Source organism: Motacilla alba, chromosome 9 (genome assembly GCF_015832195.1).
Source record: "Motacilla alba alba isolate MOTALB_02 chromosome 9, Motacilla_alba_V1.0_pri, whole genome shotgun sequence".
NCBI classification, from domain to species: domain Eukaryota; kingdom Metazoa; phylum Chordata; class Aves; order Passeriformes; family Motacillidae; genus Motacilla; species Motacilla alba.
This window is the reverse complement of record NC_052024.1, coordinates 7,894,039-7,918,344: the sequence shown is the minus strand read 5'-3', so window position 1 is coordinate 7,918,344 and position 24,306 is coordinate 7,894,039. Positions and strand designations below refer to the sequence as shown.

The following is a 24,306-nucleotide window of genomic DNA, read 5'->3' as shown; positions in this document are numbered from 1 at the left end:
TGCATCCACTTGAAGGATTTCATGGCATCTCCTTAGATTAAGGTAATCTGTCTTCATTACTAAATTCAAGAACCAGAGCCCCAGAACTTCGAGTGCACTCTGAGAATGGATTCAGGGTCTCTGAAAATTGTGGAATTTGGAAACTGGTGATAACAAAAGTTGACCCTGGTTTTGTATTTACTTTTTTTAATGCAGTCAAAAGAGGTGTAGGAAGCTCAAGCATTTGTATTTTATTCCTGTGGTCATTTGTATTTCAAACCATCCCTTGTGGAAAAATCCTACTGTTAATTTAAAAGGAAATGATAGCTTTTGTCTCAGCCTTCTGAACTGTCCCTGCAGAGTTTATTAGGACTTTTATACCTGCTATTGAATTCTATCACCTAGTCTTAAAAAGACAATTGACTGATTCCGATTTTTTTATTAAATTCTTCTACTGCTCCATAAAATATCTTTGGTTTTGTCTGTATTAAAATCTGTTGAAAGTATCCATGGATTATAACAGTCAGAAAAGCCCTGAAACTGTAATGTGCTGTGGATATAAAAGTCTTCCAATTCCACAGATTACCAAAGGCTAAAAGGAAAGCACTGAAATTTTTAATTAGCTTTTTATTATTTTTGATTTTCTATGTTGCCGTTAAGTGGTCTTATTGAGAGATAATAGAACAAGACAGTTTTGACTGAGCAAAATAGGAAAGTATAGTGGGCTGGAAGAGGTGTCTGGTATATGAATTGAGTTTTGTGTGCTGTCCCATTTATTTTAGCAAACAAATCAAGGCATGATCTGGAGACAACCCGCTACAAGGGCTCCCTGGGAAGATTGTGCTTGTCTCGGTAACAGACTGCGTTCTTTAAATCTGTCCTCTGAATCAGCCCCAATTTATCTTCCCAGCATAAAAGGGAATGCAGATGGAGTAGCCACAGCCTCCCTTATAGTTTATCAGGATATTGTGCATGCACATAAATAAGGCAGAAAGTGACTGGAATATGTAAGTGGCTGGGTGTTAAATCCCATGTTTTTCAAGCTCCCTGGGCACTCAGAGATGGAGCAGCCAAGGGAGTCCTGGAGGAGCTGCAGGGGCTTGTGGGCTCTCCAGACAGGGGGTGCAGGCCCAGTGGTGCCTTTGCAAGAGGTCAGTCAGTGTTATGCTGTCTGCTGGAATATGGGACTGGAAACAAAGGCCCAAACTCAGAATACAGACCAGTCTGTTTGACTGCTGCACAACTTATTGTTTTCATGGGCTTTTATTTGCCCAGACTTTTTATTTGCTCAGTACTCTTCCAGGACATAAATCTGGCTGGTCTTTGTACAGGTCAACATCCTCATAACCTCACAACGGTTGGGTTTTTTTTAAATTATTTATTTATTTTTAGTATTGAAATTTTTCAGACGTTGTAATGGCACTTGCATTGCACAGGAAACCAATTATTCTTTGGAGTGTTTTACACTGAGGCAATCACCTTTAATATTTAATTGCTAATTCCACTTGGGGTTTTTCCAATTGACACGATTTTAAAACAAATAATGCACTGGTTTTCAGTATCCAGCATAAAACCAAAATAATGAAACCCCTTTATAAGTTTAATTATGTGCCACCTATGATGTAATTGGCTACTGACATCATGAACTAAGATTTTAATTTCAAGGTTTATGTGTTTCAGGAAGCTTAGGACTCTTCCCCAGTTTGTACCTCATCACTTTTTATTTTTAATGAATGGCAAACATAGGTAATTTTGCTTTTTGTAGCAACACTGTGTGCAGAGTTTTTTCTCTCTCATTGGGTCTATTAATGATTTTTAATTTCCTGAACAAATCTGCCCGTTGTGGGTGAAGGAAAGGGGGTTTGATTCAGTTCCAGTGAAAGGACCTGGTGGGAGAGCTCCAAGTGTGAGTCAAGTGTGCTGTAGTCTGACTCTCTGTGGTACTTTCCAAAAGCACAGAGTATCTTTGTTCCCTGGAGAAGAGACACTTTGATGGGAGAGTATGGCAGAGTGTTTTGCAGCATCCTGCAGGAATGAGGATCTCCAAGTGCTGTCAGAGCAGTGTTCTTCATAAAGTGCTACTAACCTGAGCCCAGAAAACCCAGACCTTGATTCAATCCCAAGCATTTCTCAACAGCGTAGAGATGGTATCATGTCAAATCCATCTAACCTTTGTACAGGAGGTACTTCACTGGAGTTCCAACTGAATGCTCTGAATATCAACTATAATTAAAATTTATAGCTTGTTCAGCTGAAATATAAATACATAAATGCAAACCTTCTGCACCAGCCTCTTCTGTGTGATGGAGCTGAAACTAAATATGGCTGAAGTTCCTTATCTTTGGTGGCTTTGAAACAATTTATGCTCTCAAGTGTTAAGGTGAGAATTGTGATTTTTATTGTTGAGTGAATCCTGGGTTTGGATTGTGTTGGGTGCAGGCTCAGGAGGGCATGGCTCAGACCCAGCCTGCAGTGGCTGTTGGAGCTGTGGATCACAATGGAAGTAAAATGTTTATAATTTTATTACTTTTTCTCCCCCCAAGAATCTTGCCATTTCTGACTTTAGATGATTGATCTGAGAAACCCAAATGGCAAAGTCTAAGTCTCTGCTATTACTGAAGCACTTCAGAAGCCAGGATGAGGCAATGTGGCCAAATCTATTTATTAAAATAACGAATGCTGCTTTAGCAGAATGACTCATGCAATTTATTTATTTATTTATTTTGTTTAGAAGATACTTCAGTATTTCCAAGGCATCTAAGTGGCAAATAGGGCAGAGGCTTCTGTTTGTCTGGATTTTAAAAAGGCTTTTAAGCAGCACTTTTTACAAAATCTAATATTCTTAATGCTGAAGATAAGTGACAAAGGACGTTATTTAGCGCATGTATATACATCATCTAGACATCCATGTTTCAAGTAAATAAGAAGTAACTGTGTGAGAACCAGGGAGAGCAGTGTTAGGAGATGTGTTGCCTTGGGTGCCAAATCACACATTTGCCCCTTAATGCATTAAGCTTTGTGCCATAACTGTTGGGGTAACCACATGCTCAAGTGACTTGATGGTAAATATCAAAAAGGACCAGGGAGCAGAAATAAGGCTTTCTGTTAACAGATACAGACATGGGGCATCAGGTGAGAGCTGTCCTATGCCCTGTGAGACAAAGGGTTGCCCCTTTGGGCTATTACAGCAGCAGGGTCAATATTCTTTATGTTGTTTTATGGATTATCGGAACACTGTTGTAAGAGGTCTGAAAGCTGTGCACAAAAAGTGGTTTTCAGGGCACAGATACAGTCAGTTATTTCATTGGTTCTGTGCAGTTTAGGAACAGCTCTTCCCCTCTTGTGTGTTGACTCATGATGTGTGTGCAAACGTGTCTTAACTGTGGGCAGGAGGATGGCAAAATGAAGGAGGAGTAGCTGGGTGGTTGTTTGGCTTGAAGAAGGACTTAGAGAATGGGACAGGGGTCTCATTTGAGGGTAGCTGGTGTTTCTTTAAGGGTAGCTTTGATTTCCTGGTGGAAGGGGCTGAGGGGGAGTGGAGTTCGTTTAGAAAAGGCAGCTCAGCAGATTCACCTCCTGTGCAGCAGTGCAAGGGTGAAAGACAGGGTATTTCTGGGCAGGAATTAACTCTGGTGGCTACTTCTTGCTTCCTGGGAGGAACAGCAGGGCATGTGGGTGAGGCAGAGCTGCCCTGAGGGAAAGATGCTAAGTGGAGCATTTTGCTCCAGAGGACTTATTTTGAACTGTTGGGGAACGCTCCATTTCCAACATTATTATCTGCTTTAATAGCTAGGGGTTATGGTCTCTAATTCCTCCTTTCAGCTCCCCCAGAGCCACTGTCCTCAGGGCTGCTGTACATTGTGTCACACCATCAGGGGTTTCTGGTAGTCTGTGCTTGCTTGGACCAGCATCTGAGAAGTAAGAGGATGATTACAGCACGTCCTTCCCACAAGTGTCCCACACAAATTCAGGTCCTGGGGTCCCACCTCTAAGTGTGACAGCTCTGGGCCACAGCAGTCTCATTTTGTCTGGACTGCCTGGCCCATTTTTTCTGCTTCTCTCAAGCCAATATAGTGCAGTGGAGCATCAGTGTTGGCTTCTTTAGGCTACAAAATTTATTGCTGTTTATACTGGGTCAGATTCCAAGCTCAGCTAGAGGGAAGAGTAACGTGACTTGCTTTGTGACCAGCGGCTCCAAACCTGCTCAGGTCAGACAGCTGCTGACTAATTATCCATCTTAACAAATTACTTATAGCTCTAGAGTTTCTAGAGCAACTCACAGCTCAAAGTATGTTCACCCTTCCATGTTAATCATTCTAGCATTTAGAAATGTTTTGGTGCTGGGGTTTTTAAGTGGTTGTGATGTTCAGATAGATTTTTATAAATTGCCTTCCAACTGAAAGCTTGTTTTCCTGTTTGTTTTAAACTGGCATTGGTACATACAGGAAATACACAGTATTCTGCCATGTTTCTGTTGGCAACTATTAAGTTATCCTTGTCAGAACACGCCAACAAGATTTCTTAGCAAGCTAGCAGAAAGAAAACAAGCAGTTTTCAGATGAAACAGACCCCATGCTTGAGTTGTAATACAAATCTCTTGCTAAATGCTATGTAGATTCTATAATCTTTTGGTTTAAGGCAATCTTTGAGATTGTAGGTTGCAGATTCAGATCTTTGGAGTAATTCCAGACTTGCATTGCATAAGCTGACATCATTATTTGGCCTTCAAAATTGGAAGAGCCAGTACCTGAAAATAATGTGTTGCTGTCAAGAGCTGGCCCTCTTTGATCCCCAGAACAAGCCATCACCTGGACTTGCAAAAATCTTCTTCATCCTCCCCTCATTTCTGATGTAAATCACAGGGAACTCTGGTCACATCTCAATTCCTGTAATAGTTTTGATCTAAATTAGAGCAGTTCTGGTATGTTGAAGTAGTCTGTGCTAAAAGTGAACTGGATGTGCAGCGCAGAAAATACACAGACTCTTTGTGGATCCTCAGCAGCCACTGCTAGTCGCCAAGAAATGAAGCTGGACTTAGGTAGTAAAAGTACAGCACTCTAATAATCCTCAACTACTACTATTTGTTGCTGCTGAGAGCCTGGGTTTTCCTTCAAGCTTTTGATTTGATGCAAGTCAGAGCCAGCTTTTGTGGTTTGGCAAGATTTGCAGCACAGGTTCTTTTGGGAGAGGCAAGAAATGAAAACTTTAAAACAGAGGAAATGTTTAAAACATAATAATACTGTGTTAACAGTCTTTAAAATCTCATTTTCTAGCCCCTTTCTTTATGAACATGTCATTGCAAACAACTGACGTGAGCTGGTCCCTAGGTTTGAGAGCCTGTCACTTGTTTTTCTCAGAGGTCTGTTACTGGGTTGCAGAGCCTGGAAAGCACGGGAAGATCCCTTGTGCCTGTTATTTTGGGATGAAAGTGTCCTGTGAGAGTATCCTGTGGCCAAGCTGGTGCTTTCCCTCAGCAGTGTAATTTCTAGCGAGAAGGAGGGAAAGTTCAGCTCAGCAGCATTAGGGCTGGTTAAAGGGATTGGGAGCACGAGGCCAAGCTCAGCTGTCGCACTGCTTCTCCCTGGCCGGCCGGGATTTCGGTGTGTGGGTGGATAACCTGGGGCACTTTACTCCACAGGAGGAGATTTAAAGTCTTTGCTTGAAACTCTAAAAGCGTGAAAATGCTGCTCTGGATCTTGGCGTGTCTCACTCTCCAGGCTGGGAGGAGTTCCTCGCCAGCCGTCATTCCTGGGGGAAGGAGAGGCAGACGGTGGGAAGACAGAGCACCCGGGAATGTCTTGGGAAGCTTCCAGTGGCTTGGTTGAGCAATCAGGCCTCTAGATCCTTGTCCAAGTCCTAACCTGGCCCAATCATCACTAGTACAAATGTTTGCTCCACTTTTACAGAGGGAATAATGAAAAAAGCCCCAAATATGCATGTGGTTAGTTTTTAAAGTGCAGAGGCAGCCCACAGACTCTGGCAGGTCCCTGGGAGAAGGCGTAGCTGTCATGCTGACAGTGAGGAATGGGAATGCCAGACTCCAGCTTGGCTCTTCAGACGTGCACAGACATCTAATCTGGGAGTGCACATCGCCTCACACATGTGCAGGAGCCTTTCCTGTGCTTATCCTGATGAACATACATGCCTCGTGCATATGCTTTGCATATGTTTGGAACTGTGGTCATGCTAAAAGGGTCCCAGTGAGGCCACATCTGGAGTGCTGTGTCCAGTTCTAGGAGCCTCAGTACAAAAATGAAAAAGAGTGACTGGAGACAGTGCAGTGGATGCCACAAAGATGGTGAGGGGTCTGGAGCATCTCTCTGATGAGGAGAGACTGCGGGATCATCTGGTTAGTCATCTCCAGCCTGGTTAGTCTGGAGGAGACTGAGGAGATCTCATTAATGCAATAATGAGATCTCAAAGGGGTGCCAAGAGGATGGTGCCAGGCTCTTTTCAGTGGTGCCCAGTGATGGAACAAGGAGGAAAGGCCATAAACTAAAACATAAGCAGTTCCTCAGCATGAGGAAGAACAGCACTGGAACAGCCACCCAGGCAGGTCATGGAGTCTCCCCTTCTGGAGACATTCCAAACCCATTTGGATTAATTTCTTTGTAACCTGCCCAGGTGACCCTGCCTTGGCAGGGGATTGGATTGGATCATCTCCAGAGGTCCCTTCCAACTGTAACAATGCTGTGATTCTGTGAAAGAGAGCTGCCTTCTTTTAAATTTATTCTGGTAGACATGTTTTAGTTTTATGTAAAACTATGTAAATAGCTTTATGTAACTAAAGAGGGTTGGACATTTCTGTCTTCCCTTGGTTTGAAGTCAGTGTGACAGCTAGTCAACTAAGATGCCCTCTTACATAAATAAAATGGTCAGAATCTGGCCCAGAGCGTGGGCCTTTAGAAATTATTAAAACTGTGTTTGATTCTTTGTGCTGTATATTGTTTTCCTGCTGTGAGATTATTTACTAATATAATTTACAAAATCTCATGTAAACGCCCACAGTGTGACAAGGTAAATAGTCAAAGAGAAAACCTGAAATGTGCCAGGTTCCCTTAAATATGTTGTGTCCTAATCAAGGGTAGATTTTTTTAATGAAAGACCTTTTATTTTCTTGCTTTGATTTCTAAGAGGACTTTTCTTCAATGTTAGATTCTCAGCAATATTTTGTTTTTTTTTTCCTCTCTTTTTTTTTAAGTAATTAATAATGGAGCAGGCTTTTACTATCTACCCTGGAAGGTAAAAACCCTTAATCACAGTAACATCATTAGTGCTTTCAAGCATTTAATTTTGATGCTTGACAAAGCGCATAGCCATTGATAAGAACAAATAAGTGTTGTGTGCAATTGAGGGAATAAAGAAAAGCATGAAAACCCCTAAGCTTCAAGTAATTAAATTTAAATATGTTATTTGAATTTAGCTGAGATAATGTACAAACTGTGGGTATATTTTTCAGTCAGTGAAAGACCCCTTGAGTAAACATGATCCATTTAAATTCAAATCATGGGGAGTGGAAAGTAAACCCTGCTGTGGGTAAGAAGGCATCTTCAATAAAACACTGGGCATTGTGTATCTTTGATATCTGAGTACTCATGTGCTGTAGTTTTATAAAGGGCTGTTTTCATTCATGGATGCTTACATGCCAGAGACTTTATTGCATCTATTTATTTCCTGGTTTTTTCCTCTTTCCATTCCCCCCCACCTCTCCTAATTTGAACCAGTAATGAAAAACTGACACTCTGCTTCTGCCATCCTTTAAAGTGCCTCAAAACTGCTACAATTCAGCACTGGCTAGCCTTGGGACATGGCTTTATGGCATTTGGGTGAAGTTTTTGTAGTACATCTGTGCTCTTTCTCTCTCTGTAGGCCGCAAGCTCAGAACTGAGGTAATAAAACTACTAGTAGGTGTTTAATGGCAGGTTATTGAGGAAGTAGATGAAAGAAAATTGCAACATTCACATCAGTAGGGAGTGGGGTTTTTAAGGGAGAGGAACTGCTGAGCTTTGAACTCAGGAAAGTTACACTTGGTGCTTTTGTTCAAGGGGAGACCCCTTTTTAGACACCAGAATACCTCATTTTGTGAAATGGGCTGTTCTGGTAGAATTGGTGCTCGGTATGTGCAGTCTGTGCACGTGTGGCAGAAAGCTGGCTGCTGTAAGCAGTGATGATTGAGAAACTAGTCATTGCTTACTGCTCCTTTCCAAACATAAAGGAGCAGGGTGGAGGAAAGTGCAAAAGGTGAAAGAAAAAGTGATCTCCCACTCCCTTCCATAAGTTTCATGGGATCTTACTGTGAACACCTTAATTGTGAATGTTATTCTTTTTGGCCAAGCTGTCCTCAGTGTGTTTTATGTAGGAATGTGTGCATCTAATGAACAGTTAGCCCACGCAGATAGAAGAGGATACTGTCTTCTATTCTGTTTGTGATCAAAGCATCATTTTACAACCTGTTACATGTTTATCTTCACATCATCCCTAAGAGGCAATTTAAAGGCAAAAGGCAGAAGAACAAAGAATGTAAATATTTTGTACGAGCTCACTCAGAAGGCTGTGTCTGCTGCCTGCAGTGCCGTGTTGAGCTGGCAGTGCTGATGTCCTCTTTGCCCTGGACAATATTGACCAGACCCTTATGCCCTTTGGTAGTACATGTGCAAGGAGAAACTGGTGTTCTTCCAGGAGTCCAGTCTTTCAGGTCAGACGGTGGATCCTGAAAAACAAGGGGAAAAATAAACCTGATTTGTAGGGCTACTTGCAGAAATAAAAGAGAATTGGTAACTGAGGATTGTATCCATGCAGTGGGATAACTGTACTGGGTCCAGCTCCTCAAGGTCCTCAGAGTTTCAGCTCACCATCCTATTGCATAGACCACTGTAGGTCTGTGCTGCAGGGATGTCACTCCTGAAGAGCTTCTTGCAGTTCTGTAGTTGAACTTTGGCATTCTTAGGATTTCTGTATAGAGTATGGAGAGGCAGGATGTGCAGTCAAAACAAAGTCAGCAACAAATGGCTCATCTGCAGAATCCAGGACAAAAGAAGGTACTAAAAGTTAATGAGGATGAATTTGCATACAAAGGGCAGGAAGGAAAAAAAAAGGGCCATTCTTAAAAGTGCAAGGAGTAATGAAGGAATTGATGTACAAGTCCTTTTTGTGTCCTGGAAGCCAGGAGCATGTTGCTTTTTCCAGTATGGGGTAGTGCCTAAGATCAGCTGTCCATTTTTTGTCAGAAGTGAGAAAGCACTTGTTAAGCTATATAAAGCTGAGAGCCTTTCACTAGAAGGCTTAGTTAATATAAATTCTTCTGCTGCAAATAGCCATTTTACAGAGAAGAAATGTGTTTTCATACAGCACTTATCAAAGGACTCACTAAATTCCAGTATAGATGCTTGCTGAAATGAAATGGCAAACCAAGGAGGTTAAAGAGAGGATAAAGGAAAGAAAGGGAACTTTCTCTCTACAGTTCCTGAGGTCAGACCAGCATAAGTGATGGATTTTCAGTAAAAAGAATTGCTTGTCTGCCCTGCATGAGGCAGCGATTAACTAAGCAGATTTCTCTCCGCTTGGTTTATCAGTAATGGCGTGTGCGTGTGCGTTTTAGGGTAACAAATCTGATTTCTAATTTATTACCTGAGCAGTATTCTTATTGCAGAGGGGAATTAAAAAAAGGTTTGATTCTCTCTTGAGGAAGTGTGAGGTTATTAAGCAGGTTTGCAGTCGTGCCACAGATATAATTTGATGGAGGACACCTGGATCCTCCCTGTTGGCTGTGTGTTTATAGTCTCCTCTGTCATTCAGTATTTGCCTTTGCCTGTGAGAGACAGACAAGGAAAAAAGAGATAAAGGTTTTGGAGGCATTTCTAACAGAGATGCCAAACTGTCAAATAGTAAATCGGGAAGCAGCTCCCTGATGGTTTCACATCAAGAGGAGACACCCTTTTGTGACTGCAGCATCTACCGGTTATTTTCACTTCCATCAGAACTGTCTGATATGGTCAAGTAGGTTTGAGGCTTTCAACATTCAATTTTCCTTTCATTTATAGTGACTGTTTTATTTATTTGCCTTTCTTGGTAGTTTTCAAGGATATCTGTTTCAAGGATACTTTAAACTTTATAACATTTTCATGGATCGTCATTCCAAAGTTAAAGGTAGAAAAAGAAACAAAAAGAAAGGGAAGTGGGGGAAAAAGAGCAGCTACAGCATCAGGGGACAAAAGAAGAAATATATTCAATTTAGGAAGACCTCTAATCTCTGGTTATACAGGACAGCTTTGTTAGATAAGATTAAAAATTTCATGAATGTCCCTTTTTATCCCTGGAGACTCCACCATTTATACCAGCTATTGTCAGCATCAAAAGAGCTTGATAACAGCTGGCTAGAGATGTGACCACACAGCAACACAACAGCAAGAAAGGGGCAGCCGGGTTCATAAATCTTCAGAAAACCCGTTCCCTAGCACAGCCATGAATCTGTTGCTATCACAGGCAAAGGGAGAAGGCATTGTCCTCCAGCCAGTCAGAAACCTGAACTTCAGCGTTAGCAGGGGCTCTTTAGACAGTGCACAGTGCACAAAGAGATGTTTTCCATTATCTTCTTCATTGCAGCCTTTATTATTGACACAGATACAGTTTAAAGGGTCTTGGAGTTTAGCTTGTTGCTAGGTAGAGTTTTTCCAAAAATGTTCCAGCCCTTACCCGTGGTGGTGCAATCCTGCTCTTTGTATTCATGGCATCAATGCAGCACCACACGGGACAGGGTCAGGAGATGCCATTTTGGCACACACTGGTCTTGTCTCTGATATCTTTTGGCTGGGAAGGAGCTACCAAAGCTAGAATCTGGCCCTTGGCCATTTTCCAGGGACTGCTCACAGATTTGTGTGTAAGCAGGGCAAGTTATGGGGCACAAATTGGCTCAGACTGTTGAAATACAAGTTTCCTGGTTTTAATGGGAGGGCCTAAATTCATATGTATTCAGCTTTACTCTGGCTTTACTAAATTCAGTGGCAATATTTTCTCAGCTTTGGAGAAAACAAGATTGAAACCTCAGGAACGTCGTAGTTTCTTTAAAGTAAATAGCTAATGGAATAACATCAGTTATTTTAGGAGATGGAAGAAGAGAGTGACTGTGGACCAAAATGACACAGGACAAAAATAAGAGATCCTTTTTGTACCACAATCTCTTATGAAGGTTTTTACCTGGGCGGCATGAATATTGCAGTTAGACATGCTTAGACAACTGTGTTGTTACTTCAAAACCCACCTATCTAGTACTGTCCAGCATCCAAACCCAGTCTTTCTTAGAAATGATTAAATGTCATTTTGGTAAAGAAAACAGGAAAAATCTTTGGTGTTTCTAATTTCCCCTCACCTCCACTCCCCAAGATTCTGAAAGTGCTCATGTTGTGAAAGTTACAACTAAAAATACTAAAAATATTCCTCCTTAAATGATTGCTTATAATGTTTCTTTGTTTTTTTTCTCCTGGCAGCTCCGTCCCCGATTGCATTGATCCAGGCTAAGGAGATAACAAGGCACAGTGTTGCCTTGGCTTGGCTGGAACCTGACAGGCCAAATGGAGTCATTCTGGAGTATGAGGTCAAATACTATGAAAAGGTATTACTCAAAAATGGACAAGCCGGGAGTTCCCTTTGGGCTCGGGCACAGCTTTTTTACTCCACTCCACTGTGGTTTATTTCAAGATAGGATTCCATCATTTGAAATGAAATAGATTCAGTTTAACAAAATCCAATTAAGGATTTCATGCACTTGAATGGTTGCTTGAAAGAGTAAGGCTCAAAGGCTGTTCCCGCTGTACAGTATGAGTTTATTTTGTTATTTCTTTCCTACCTAGAAACTGAGCTTTTATAGCAATCACATTTATAATGAGAGTCAATAGTGTTGGGTAGAAGTGAGACATTAGCTTTACTTCATAGACAGAAGTATAATAATGAAGTATATAAGAGAGTCATAATAATAAGATCTGTTTGCCGACAGCTTCTGCTAAGAGTGATAGCGTGGACTGGCTGGCTTTTAATAGAGAATAAGGAGAGAAAATTAGATTCTTCATACTTTCCAAGTTAGAGGGAGATGTTATTCCTTCAAATAACTTCTCAAGTAGGGAATTATGAAAAGAGCTATTTTCTTTGAAGGGTCTCTGCAGAAATGAACAATTACCTGCTCTTGCTCGTGCGCGCTGTCTCTCACATGCACACGAATACTTCTAATTTTTTTATTAAAAAAAAATCACTTTCTTGCTTTTCACATACATTAAAAGGCATCTGATTTGCAGGGAAGCTACATTGTTACATTTTCTGATAGATTTTCCAGCCAAAAATAGAATTCTTTTTAATAATGGACTTTCTGGAAGATGTTTTATAAGTCTTTTCTTTTTAAAAATATTTTTATCATTTTTTATATGGCTTCTGGCTGGTAGGAAGAAAAGGAAAGTGCCAGTATGTGTGAGTAAAACGTGCTTGTTCATCAAGAGGATCCTATTTGAACGCTTGGCTGTCATCCAAAAGTTTTCATTGTGTGACTTCTTAAATAATCAGTGATATATGAGCAACATACGTACTGCCTCATCCTCCTTTTTTGGCTTGCTCAGAGCCCCGTGCAGCACACGGTGCTAGGGATTGAGCAAGGCCAGCAGCAGGAGCCCTCAGGATGTATTTTGAGAATTCCATTGCTGTTACTCATCTTTGATCAGCCAGTTTTGGCAAGGCAGTGGGGTTCCAGGTTCACAGTCTCACTCCATCACCCTGTGTTCTGCCCTGGCAGGACCAGAACGAGCGCAGCTATCGCATCGTGAAAACGGCCTCCAGGAACACCGACATCAAAGGCCTCAACCCCCTGACCTCCTACGTGTTCCACGTGCGGGCCCGGACAGCAGCAGGCTACGGGGACTTCAGCGGGCCCTTCGAGTTCACCACTAACACAGGTAATGGCATTGCCACCCCGTCCTTCTGCTTCTCCTCCAGCAGAGAGTGCAGATACCGCCGGGCTGTGTGCGGGGAGTTTCCCGTTGGATGCTTGTGTGGTAGATGAGTAATGCGATGATTGACTCTCACAATTAATAGACAAATATCATGTATACAGGTTAAGAAAAGTTTTATAGATTTATAGTTACGTTGCACCCCCTTGCATGGTTATCAAGGGACAGCTGGAGTTGGGACATTTGGCAGGGCTGGCTTGTCACTATGGTGACATCTGACCTCCAATCAGGATTTGGGGAAGAGATCTCCACCACTGGACAGCAAAGAAGGGGTTGATGGACAGAATTTTGGGAGGGGTTAAAGGGTTAAAAATGGAAGACCTCCATTGTGAGGGAGGTTTTGTGAGGCTGAGCAGGTGGTGGGGAGAATCTTTTGCTCCCAGCACCATAACATTTTTTCTTTATTCAATTTTCTTTATTCAATCTTCTGCTGTATTTTTTGATAAAGTTTAATAAACCTTCCTAAACTCTGAAAAGTGAGTAGCTATTTCTCACACTTGGACTGTGGTGTGTGTGCTCTGAGAAGATGTTCCTGCATAGTCACATGGCTGTTGGTGATGGCATGAAGCTGGCCCGAGACATCTCTTTGGATATGCTGAATTATTGTATTTGCAGGGATCCTCGTGGCAGGGAGGAATGATGAATTTGACTCCGTGTTCTCAGAAGGCTAATTTATTATTTTATGATACTATATTATATTAAACAATACTAAACTAAACTATACTAAAGAATACAGAAAGGATACTTACAGAATGCTAAAAATCTAATAATGAAAACTTGTGACTCTTTCCAGAGTCCCGACATGGCTTGGCCCTGATTGGCCAAAGAGTGAAAACAACTCACACCAGAATCCAATGAAACAATCACCTGTGGATAAACAATCTCCAAACACATTCCAGACAGAGCAAAACAGAGGAAAATCAAATGAAATAATAGTTGTTTTCCTTTTCCTCTGAGGCTTCTCAGCTTCCTAGGAGAAAAATCCTGGGCAAAAGGATTTTTCCAGAGGATGTGAATACCACACTATATTGTAGATTCTAGCAATGACAGTACTTCACTGTGGCATAAGGAAACAGGCACCTCATAAACACTTGGAAGCCATTGATGCTTCAGAGATATTGTTTTCTGAAAAGTAGACATTTGCATGTATCTGGAATATCTTATTTCAAAGAGAATAGAACCCTGTTACTCCCCTTTACAAGCCATTGACACAGATCAGTTAGGTGTCCGACATCAGCTCCCATACTTGCACTTTTCTTTAGACAGTTATATAAAGACAAGAATGTTCAAACTGTGTTGTCAGTAAGGCTTTTCACTTTGCTCAAGGAAACATGAAGATTTAGCCCCCAAAATGTTTGGTTTTCAGTGGCAGAAAGGCACTGTGACCAAACCTATTTTATTTTGGACATAGAGGTCTCCTTAAATCAAGTTAAGGTCATGCCAGTTAGTGGCAATATCATTCAGGATGTTAACAACTGAAAACAATCCATCAGGAGGAGAGTAGACATTTTAAAATTACTTACTTTCCTACTGTTAGTTGTGGAGTGATCATCAGGCCCCCTGAAAGAAGAAAAAGGAGGAAAGAAGTGTGGAAAACAATTAGAAAGCAAAAAAAATTAGTCATTATACCCTCTGAGCAGCACTGGAGGGGAGAAAGAGAGGGAGTCCTTGTTCCTGGTGAACTGAAGTTCCCCAAATCATTATCAAACTTCATGTCTTCAGCTCATTAGCAGTTGCAAAAATTGTGTCAAATGACTATATAATAAAGACCTAAAAGTAGATGGGAGTGCTACTCTAAACTGCCTTCATAAGCCAGAAAGCTCACTGAGTGCTACCTAGGTTGATTTTTTGAGGTTGTCTGACACAAATGCTCCCTTTTCTGTTTTCAGTTCCTTCTCCCATCATTGGCGATGGTACCAATCCCACAGTGCTTCTTGTTTCAGTGGCTGGCAGTGTTGTTCTTGTGGTCATTCTCGTTGCAGCCTTTGTCATCAGCAGGAGGTAAGAACTTAAGCTTCTCTCTCCCTCTCTCTCTTTCATCAGGGAGCTTTTTGTCTCCTCCAAACAAAGCTAAATTCTTTGATTAGCATCATAAACAGTACATTTGCATTACAAGCCTTCTCCCGTGTAGCTTTGATCTTCTCGACATTAGTACCAAGCAGCATGTGATGTAATGGCAATAGTTCCAGCTCTATTTGCCCTTCAAATGCAAAGCTGATTCCAATAACTGGCATTGAGAAGCAAGCCAGCTAGAGATTTGTGGTTAGTGTAATTTGAAATTAAGTTTAATGGGTATGGGTACAGTAGATTTTCTTGGACTGACTCCTGACAGACAGGGAATAAACAACGGCAGTTTTGTTAACTAAGCCATCAGACTGCTATGCTGGTGATTTTTGTGTTAGTCTGTGAGTCTGTACTAGTTCTTCCTGTGTGAGGGGATATGGCTGTAAAATGGAAGCCACAGTCATTCAGCGTCAGATGCAGTAACACAGCAGAACTGGATCGATGTGTATTTCATCAATGCAGCACCATAATCTTCTCCCAAATTCAACCCAGGCATCAGGAACAATCCTGTGAGTGGGAGGACAGTGTAGCAGAAACACAGTGTGAGTGTTTCTGTCTTCATCTTTGTGTTCAGTCTCATTTAAAAAGATCAGCATGATCTTGCTTCAGTGTAATTTTGAGATAAAACTGCTTGTATCATTGCTGCATCTGGAGCCTGGGATCTGAGTGATGCACATTTTGTCAATCTCTGTTGGTCAGTTTAATGGCATCAGCTGTAAATGCACTCAAACTCCTCTTCATTTGCTCTCTTTAAATTGGCCTGGGGAGCAGTTAAGTGACTGTGATTGTAATATCTGGAAAGCAGACATGCATTGTGATCGTTTTCTGTGGGTGTTCAACTCAAAGCATCCATGCTGGCAAGAGGAAAGAAGAGCAGAACATATGAAAATGTGGTGTGGAGAGACAGGTTTATTAAAAGCCATTGCAACAGAAAATAGCATCACTGAGCTTGATGACTTAATCTCCTCTCGCTTTTATTGATCACTTTATTATTTAAGGTAGGATTGATAGCAGGATACATTGGATTTCTAATTATGAGTCGCCACCTTGGAGAATTGAGCCTGTCGAGCTGCTTTGAGATGATTCCTTCCCCTTCTCCCCCTATAAAAAAATGTCTCTTCCCAAGGCTGATAAACACTGCTTGGTGATTGGCCCTCAATGGATCACTCTTTAGAAAATGAACTGTCAACCCCTTGCCCTTGCATTGATTCTCGTTAGGATCGGCCATAAAGCTGTCAGAGGAGAGGCTGCCTGGAGCCAGGTACTGACAGACCTGCTGGGCTCAGACAGGTCTGCCCAGGGCTGTCTGCTCACTTATCTCTGCCCAGAGCGTGCAGTCACACACAGGCACTGCAGAGCAGCTGGGCAGCAGGGACAGCAGCCTGCTCCAGGCACTGGTGGCAATGGAGATGAAACATCCTGGTGGCCACGGGCTCGGGGATGTCCCGTGGCTCTGCCCTGGTCTCTCTCAGAAGTGCCATGGAAGGGGAAAGACAGAGCAAGATGAGTGAAATACTAGGACAGTGAAACTACTCTGTGCATACTAATGCACGGTGCCTTGCTAATTAATAGCCCTTAATACACAGCTCTCCATAGCTGGAAGTAGCTCTCAATAAACAGAATCTACTTTAACATTCACTGTCACTCTGACGATTTTAACCACTATCACAATGTCATTTAGAGGTGTGGACTTTGGGGATATTTCACCATGCTCCTACGCCAGCAGAAGTTAATAGCAAAATAATTATACTTTGTTCCAAAATTACTTCAGATGAGAAAAAGCTTTTCTGTCCAGGGAGTCCCCATGAGAAGGTTTTGTAATCTAACCATGACCTAAAAGTCATATTTGTACAATCAAGCCTGTGCTTTGGCCTGCAGACACGGCCTCTCTGCATCCACGAGCCAATGTGGGAACAGGGCATATGCTGTGGCTGCCCACTTTTGAGCCCTGGGTTATTACTGATGATTTAGCCTCATGCTTTTTTCAAGACATTATTCAAATCCCAAAATTCATCTTTACAGCAGAATTAGTCCAAGGACTTTGCCTTCAGGCAGCTCAAGCTGTTTGGCTCTGTCCTGCTATGCGAGAACCAATCTGCCTAATGTTCCTTTAAACTTCCCGAGGTTTGGATGGGGACAGCCATGGAGCAGTGGGCAGGACATGGCATGGGTGGTCCTCAACCCTGCTCTGAAGGAATGCTGAGGGAAATTGCAGCATCTCAAAATGAGTTGTAAAGGACTTGGGGAAGTGTAAAACAGAGAGAGAGACACCTTCTTGTAGTAAGATGGTCTGACCAATCCTCTGGTCATCTGAAAGTTTCTCTCTGAAATTCTTCCAGCTGATAGATTGATTTATCTTTGCTCTGCTGACACATTTGCCCACCTTTTCCCGGTGGTGTTGGAGCAGGTGCTCTGCCAGCCTGGTGCCTGAGCCCCTCCATCCCCTCTTTGTGTGGGAAGGAGGAGGTGGGAGCAGGGTCGTGGCAACCAGGTCCTGCTGTTTCACCTCAGTGCCTGCTAATTCCCCCCGCTGTTAACTCCTCTTCATCACCAGCCCCACCTGTAGCTCTGCCTGTCTCTGACCCCTGCAGTTCCCGAAAAAGCTCCTGTGTTCTTTTCCTGAATGCCGGCTACTTAATCACCGCTGCCCAAATCCCCGTAATTAGGGCATTCAGATCTGTGACAAAGGCTCCCTTCTGCCACTCAGGTGAGCTGCCCCAGAGGCGTGGGGCTCCTGGGCTGCTCTCCAGGACAATGGCACACTGCAGTGTCCTGCCCAAAGCCAGGCAGGAGAGGTCAACAGGTGACACTGTGAGAGGTGGAAGTAGGTAGTTAGTTTAGAAGGTATTATTTAAACTTAATAAGCTACAATTACATTGCTAGAACAGTAATCCCTTTGTTTCCCTTTGCTTTTTGCAGTCTTTGAGTTTTGGTGGGGGAAGGTTATTTTTTAATCTGTTGTGAGGGTGCTTGTACTTTTTAAAAATAAGATAAAGAGAATTTTTTTCATACTTAAAATGCTTTCATGCAAAGTCTGTTTGCATTTTGTATTTCCCATCTGTGCCTGAACATTAATAAAATTAATTTGAAGCATCCTGATTAAAATGCAGAATCTTCTTTTTCCCTTTTTTTCCTTTCTTCTGAGAGAAGTTGTACAATACCTGAAACCATCTCTGTGGTCCCCTTAGCTGGCCTGGTCTTTTGTGGCCTTGGGTGAGATTTGTGCTGCCTCTTCCTTCTTACTCAGTTCAGTAGCTGGGAGCAGAACATAATCCCATTATTTCACTCAGCTCTGTTATACCAGTGCTGTAAGTTCTGGGGCAAATGAACTGTTTAAGTAGATGTTTGGATCCAGTGTGGGTTTTAATAATGCTCTTATGATTGGAGCCATTTGTGTTTCAAGAGAAGCAGCTCCCACTGGTTTGTGGTTGGATGTGAATCTGCTTTTTCTGTCTGAACACAAGTCCTGTCAATGCTGGGACCTGTGATGCTTGGTTCGAAGATCAGGTTGTCTTCACATGTCAGACAGGCCTTTTTTCCTTCTGTTTACTGGTTAATTTGTATTTTTTTATCCTTGGCATAGTGTGTTGTATGACCCAGCACAGGGAAAGGCTGGGAATGGGCTCCCAGCTGACAGCAGTGGGAAGCTGCCATTCCCCACAGGGCAGGTGCAGAGTGGGAAGTGAGATGCTTTTTGCTAAGGGGCAGAGGGGTTTTGCTGACAGGAGAGGTATGGTAAGACTCAGGCAGATTTGCTGCAAGTGAGGCTCTCAGTTGTGTCTTTTCTTCTGTTACCTGTGAGTTTTTTGACCCCTTTTGACTCATATCTTATAGGTCTTTGTTGAACCTGGTCCCATTTTCCTCTTCTCTTATTCACCATTTTCAGCCTATTAATTAACCCAGTGTCACCCTGGTGTCCCTGGCAGGCCTGGTTGTCCCCTGCCCCACTCCAGGCAGCAGCTGGATGTTGCTGACAGTGCCATTCTCCCCTCCTGTTCTCCAGGCTTGGTTTCTCCTTCTTCCTTCCCTCTTCTCTCCACCCCAGCCTCTTGCCAGTCAGCTCTCCTGGGTCTGACTGGGAAGTTTGGATTTCCTGGGAGCTGGCAAACTGAGAGTAAGCAACAGTAAACTCTTCTCTTCAGCACTGTTTGCTTTGTGCTTGGTTCTGAACACTCAAGGATGGGTGGGTAAAAGCCCAAATCATTTCTCTGCGTCTGCATACCACTGGATGCTGGGCAACTTCAAATTCCTACACATTTGGCTGAGCAGACTCCTAAATATCCTCCCTAATGGACTAACTTCTTGTATTAGCTTCTTGTAGTGCTCCTTGTCCATTGGAGCTGAAAGCTGAACTAATTAAATACATAACTAGATTACAGTACCACAGGTGTAGGTATAGAAGTGGTAATCTGTAGAATTAATATACTCTGCTGTGTTACTGCCTCCAGCTCAGAGAGTTAGTAGAGGAGTTCTGCCATCAGGAGTTCTTCAGCCCCTTCAATTAAGCAGTGATTAAAAGAATAAGCAAAATCCTTGGGATCTTAATATTTGATGGTCAGGGTTGGTGGTTCTTCCTTTTTTTCTGCTGAGATCCTGATTTCTGTGTTAAGAGACTTGTTTCCAGTTTAAAATTTGCAGTTAAATAAGTGTATTGATGTTGGCATTTGCCTAATGATGTTTGAAAGTCAATCTACCAAAACACCTCCGTTGTAGCATTTCAATCCCTGTGTGATAGGGATAAAAAGCAATTTGGGCCCTCAATTGCAAAAGTAAGTCTGAAGAAAAAGTAGCTGAAGCACAAACTTCTTTTTCTTTCTTTAAATGCTGAGATACAAACAGATTTGTGCTTCCTTTGATGTTCTGTTGATGCCAGTAACACGCAGGGGAGTGTGAGGATCCTCCTGCCCTGGTTGTGTGCTGTGTCATGGCTCTGGCAGGTGCCAGCAGCTCAAGTCTCTGCAGGTCAGGACAACTGAGCTTGTTGGAGAGTGAGATCCTTCTTTTGCACTCACTTGCTGTGTTTTGTTCTGACAGGCGCAGTAAGTACAGCAAGGCAAAGCAAGAGGCAGATGAGGAGAAACACTTGAACCAAGGTAAAAGGCCCTGGGGTTTGGGGGTTTTTGTTTGGGCTGTAAAACATGGCTCATGTTCTGGTGGTCAGGAAATAAGGGATTGCATTCCTCTTGAGGAGAATGGGTTTCTGTTTTCCCCTCTTGCAAATATCCTGCTTTGAAATTTATTTACTCCAGTATCAGGGAAAGCAGAAGTGTCTGGGAAAAAAGTTTTGAGGGTACAGAGAGGAGAAGGGTTCATCAAATTTTTGCATTGTTCCTTGCCATTGAAAGATACCTGTTCTTAGCCACTTGATTTCTAGGCAAGGTTTTTTCCCACAGCACTCTGCTAAAGCAGTTTCTGAATGGGCCAGAGGCAATCCTGCAGGAAAGGGAATGTGAACCTTGCTGCCTTTTTTCCAGCACTGAATCCTATTGTTACTTCCATGTACCAAACCCAGGGCCTGAGCTCAGAATTTCCTGGCTCCTGTAGGAAAAAGGGATGTGTTTTAGTCTCACAGGTCCCTGACAGGTTATGCTAGTGATGGCAGAGATTTGTAAAGCTCATTAATTGCAAAAGCCTGATTCTTTACATCAATAATGGGAAATACGAAATGTTTACACTTAAAAATATTGTACTGGGGGGGAAAAATACTCGAGTCCTTCCTTCCTTATCAGTCATTCCTGGCTTACAGTACATTTTTATTGTACACTCTCTTTGCTGTTGTATATCATTAAGGCTTCAGTCTCATATGTTCTGTGTTCAGCAGCATGTAGATCAGTGACTTCAAATAAAACATTTCTGCCTTGCAGGTGTTAGAACATATGTGGATCCTTTTACATATGAGGATCCAAACCAAGCTGTGAGGGAATTTGCCAAAGAAATTGATGCCTCCTGCATAAAGATTGAAAAAGTTATTGGTGTGGGTAAGTGCCAGAACTTTTGCTTTTTTTTTTCCCCGTAAATACACTTTTAAATTTGCTTTTAGGGAATGTGTGATCCTATGATTTTTGTATGACAGTTCTCCCAAATGTACTGACATAACAGTTTGACAACACAAGTGCATGCTTCAGGCTCGTGACCATGGATTCTTGTGCCTTTTTCTTTAAGGGGAGTTTGGTGAAGTGTGCAGTGGACGTCTCAAAGTGCCAGGAAAAAGAGAGATCTGTGTTGCTATCAAGACTCTAAAAGCTGGTTACACTGATAAACAAAGGAGAGACTTCCTGAGTGAGGCCAGTATCATGGGACAATTTGACCACCCCAATATCATCCACTTGGAAGGTGTAGTTACTAAATGTAAGTAGGTCATTTTCATGACAAGTCCAATTTAGAAGTCACTGAGAAATTAAGTCTGTGTGGTGTGTGCTGGCTTTTTTTTTCTTTTTTCTTCTCCTTCTTACCCTCTTTCCTGTAAAATGACAGATGGAACAGATCCACTGATAGCTAATAGGAGGAAATCAGTGCAGGACAAGTCATTAATCTTGTTGTCAGCTATAAATGGGTTTACGGTTTCAACTGATATTCTATCTGTAGGCAGCTCGTACAAGATTTTGTAGAGGGAATTAATACTGCAGGGGTTGGCTTTTTTTTTATCCCTTCTTGCTATGCCAAGCAGGCATCTTTCACATCTTTGCTAGACTGAGATGATTGTTACAGGATAGGCAAAAGCAGATGGTGAGCGAAGAATTCAAAATGATGGGGGAAAAATACCAAAACAAAACTACACAGTCATATGTTTGAAGTACAAAGCACAGATGTAAGGAGCAAGCCTTTGAAATGGAGCAGGCTATTTTAGTGTGAAACTTGCTTATTTGTTTTCTCTGATTTACAGGTGTGCTAATTTCACTCTGCAGAATTTACCTGGATGATATTTTTGTTTGCTTTGTTCGGGGTTTTTTAAGTCTGACTGTGCTTTAGAGAGTGACAGTGTTTGCTGGGTGCTGTCTAGGCTAGAGCTGAAAATGCACCTGTGGGACACCAGTGCTTGGATCTGAGCTGACAAGGTGCCATTGCCATGGTGTAGGTGTTGTCTCTGCCCAGCTGCCCTGGGTAGCATGGTGGCAAAGCCTGGCTCTGATTGCTAATCCTAAAAGACTATTTGGGTGTTGGGGCTCATGCTCAGGGTAGCATGGAAAGCAGGCAGTGATCTTGTGACCTGCTGTCAGAGTGGACTTTGTGAAGCTCACATTCTGCAGCATGAGGAACATGAATGCAGAGTATTAATAGTGGGAGCAGTTAAAATTTGAGATGGATGAAAAGTTAAAAAGTAAAATATCACTAGAAGAACAAAGTACCTCTCATGAAAGGTTATCAACACCATCAGTTCCACTGTAAAACTCTGTTCCTCTTGAATGTCAGTGAGAGCTGATACTTACTCTGCCACTTTTGTTTCTGGAAATCTTAGCCCTGCTCATTTGTGTTGCTGTCTCCTGGTCTGCCTGCTCTCAACAGTTGAAAATGGCTCATGCAGTGTGTGGCAGTTTGCTTTTAAAGGCAAAGAGCAGTTTGGACTAATTTTGGCCATGCTTTAATGGGAGAGCCTCCCTCAAAACTAAAATTGAAATACAGTACTCTGTTTAAATATGGAAGGTCTGAGTGTCTCTCTGTGATTGTTATAACAAAGGGGAGGAGGGCTGTGATCAGGCCATGGTGTTTGTCTCAGACAGTGATTCTTTTAGCACCTCAGTAAAAGAAAGACAACAGAGGAATCTTTGTGTTGCAATCCCACTGAGGCTGGAAGCCCCTGAGCTGCTACAGCTCCAGCACTTATAAATGGCCGTAGGCATTTGCATAATGCAGTTGTCAGTGAATTAAAATGATTGGGAATTTTCACCGAGGAGGTGGCAGTGTGACCTGGCAGTGCCCCATTCCTGGCTCCCAGTAAGTGATGCTCCAGCAGCAACACGGCTCTGTTACTGCCAGCTGCACTCCTGGGGAAACAGGGCCACTTAAGAACACATTTATCTCCATTTCTCCATAGGTTTTCTGAATGCTGTGATAAATGGATGCATTTAATAAACTGAAAATTAAAATGTGAGATAAATAGTGGTATAGATGGGGGTTGAGAGAGGCAGCAAAAAACCATGAATAAATTATTGGCTGCTAGTCAAGTACTTTAATAATTGACTCGCTGATGGTAACTTCTCCCTCCTCTCTCAATCCCCCCTCCCCTGCTAAAGAAGTGTTTGAGTAATGAAATTACATGTTAATGCACTGAAAGAGTCTTCCTTTTTTCCCTTCTACGTTGACATAGTATCTTTTGATTGGAGAAGGTTAATTAATACTCATTTAGCTGTATTTGTTCAGTGGAAGGGTGGCTGTTGCAGTTGCAAAGCATAAATGAAACTGTGCCATATGCAGATTTGGTTGAAGTTTTTCCTCTTTCTACCAAAGAATGCTTTCAAAGGTGAATTAGAGGGAGGATGATGTTTAATCACATCCTTTTACTTAAGGATGTGCTCAGCCAAGGTCACTCAGCCCTTCATCCAGAGCAGTTTGCTTTGTGCAATACCATTGCTTCTCTGCAACATTCAGTAGTGGCATTTCCCAGGCATGTTAGCTTGCTTGGGACCAAACCAGTAATAATTTGGATACCAGCAGGGAAGGGAAGTAAAAGCAGGAGTAGTAAAAGGCCTGTAAAGGATAGGCTGGGACCAGAAAGGTGAAATAAGTAATGATGAGTGAGACAAGTTATGTATCGCACATAGATGTTGGCCTAAGTGAAATGTGGTAAAATGTTCCTACAGTCAGTCCCTATAGCATATGGTTTTCTAATTAAAAAAAAGGTTACTTCAGAACCAGAAATCCCTGACAAATGAAGAGAAAAGAATCTTGGTGAAAGATGCACTGAGGTAGAAACTATTAGGGGAACGTTAAATGCTGCAACATTTCATGGTAGGGTGATTTTTAGAGATGGCTGTTCTGGAGCAAATCCTTGCTGGTGACAGAAGTAAGGAAAAATTTAGTTCTGATACCTCTCATGCCAAGATGCAGCTGGGCTATCTACAGTCTGGGTGACCTGGTCTTTGAAGCCTTCTTTCCCTTATATGTCCCTTATTCAGACCTGCTCCAAGAAGTAAAAGCTGAGTTTGTCTGGGACACCATCTTTTATTAGGAAGAAAACTATAGTTCCTGTAGGTAAAGCGTAAGAGAGAGGAAGGTTTGCCATGCCAGACAGCACTGACTGTCAGGTGCTCATCTTAACGTGCTCATCTTGGGACTGGGC

At 42.3% G+C, this 24,306-nt stretch overlaps 1 protein-coding gene across 1 annotated transcript in view; it reads left to right on the top strand.

The window, feature by feature from the left end:
- Positions 1–24,306, top strand: part of EPHA4 (EPH receptor A4) — a 105,654-nt gene that overhangs the window by 65,998 nt on the left and 15,350 nt on the right. The window contains exons 6-11 of the mRNA XM_038145428.1: positions 11,463–11,587; positions 12,752–12,911; positions 14,855–14,966; positions 20,064–20,122; positions 20,894–21,007; positions 21,192–21,377. Of these exons, the coding sequence (XP_038001356.1) occupies positions 11,463–11,587; positions 12,752–12,911; positions 14,855–14,966; positions 20,064–20,122; positions 20,894–21,007; positions 21,192–21,377 (756 nt within the window). The remainder of the gene's footprint in view (positions 1–11,462; positions 11,588–12,751; positions 12,912–14,854; positions 14,967–20,063; positions 20,123–20,893; positions 21,008–21,191; positions 21,378–24,306) is intronic.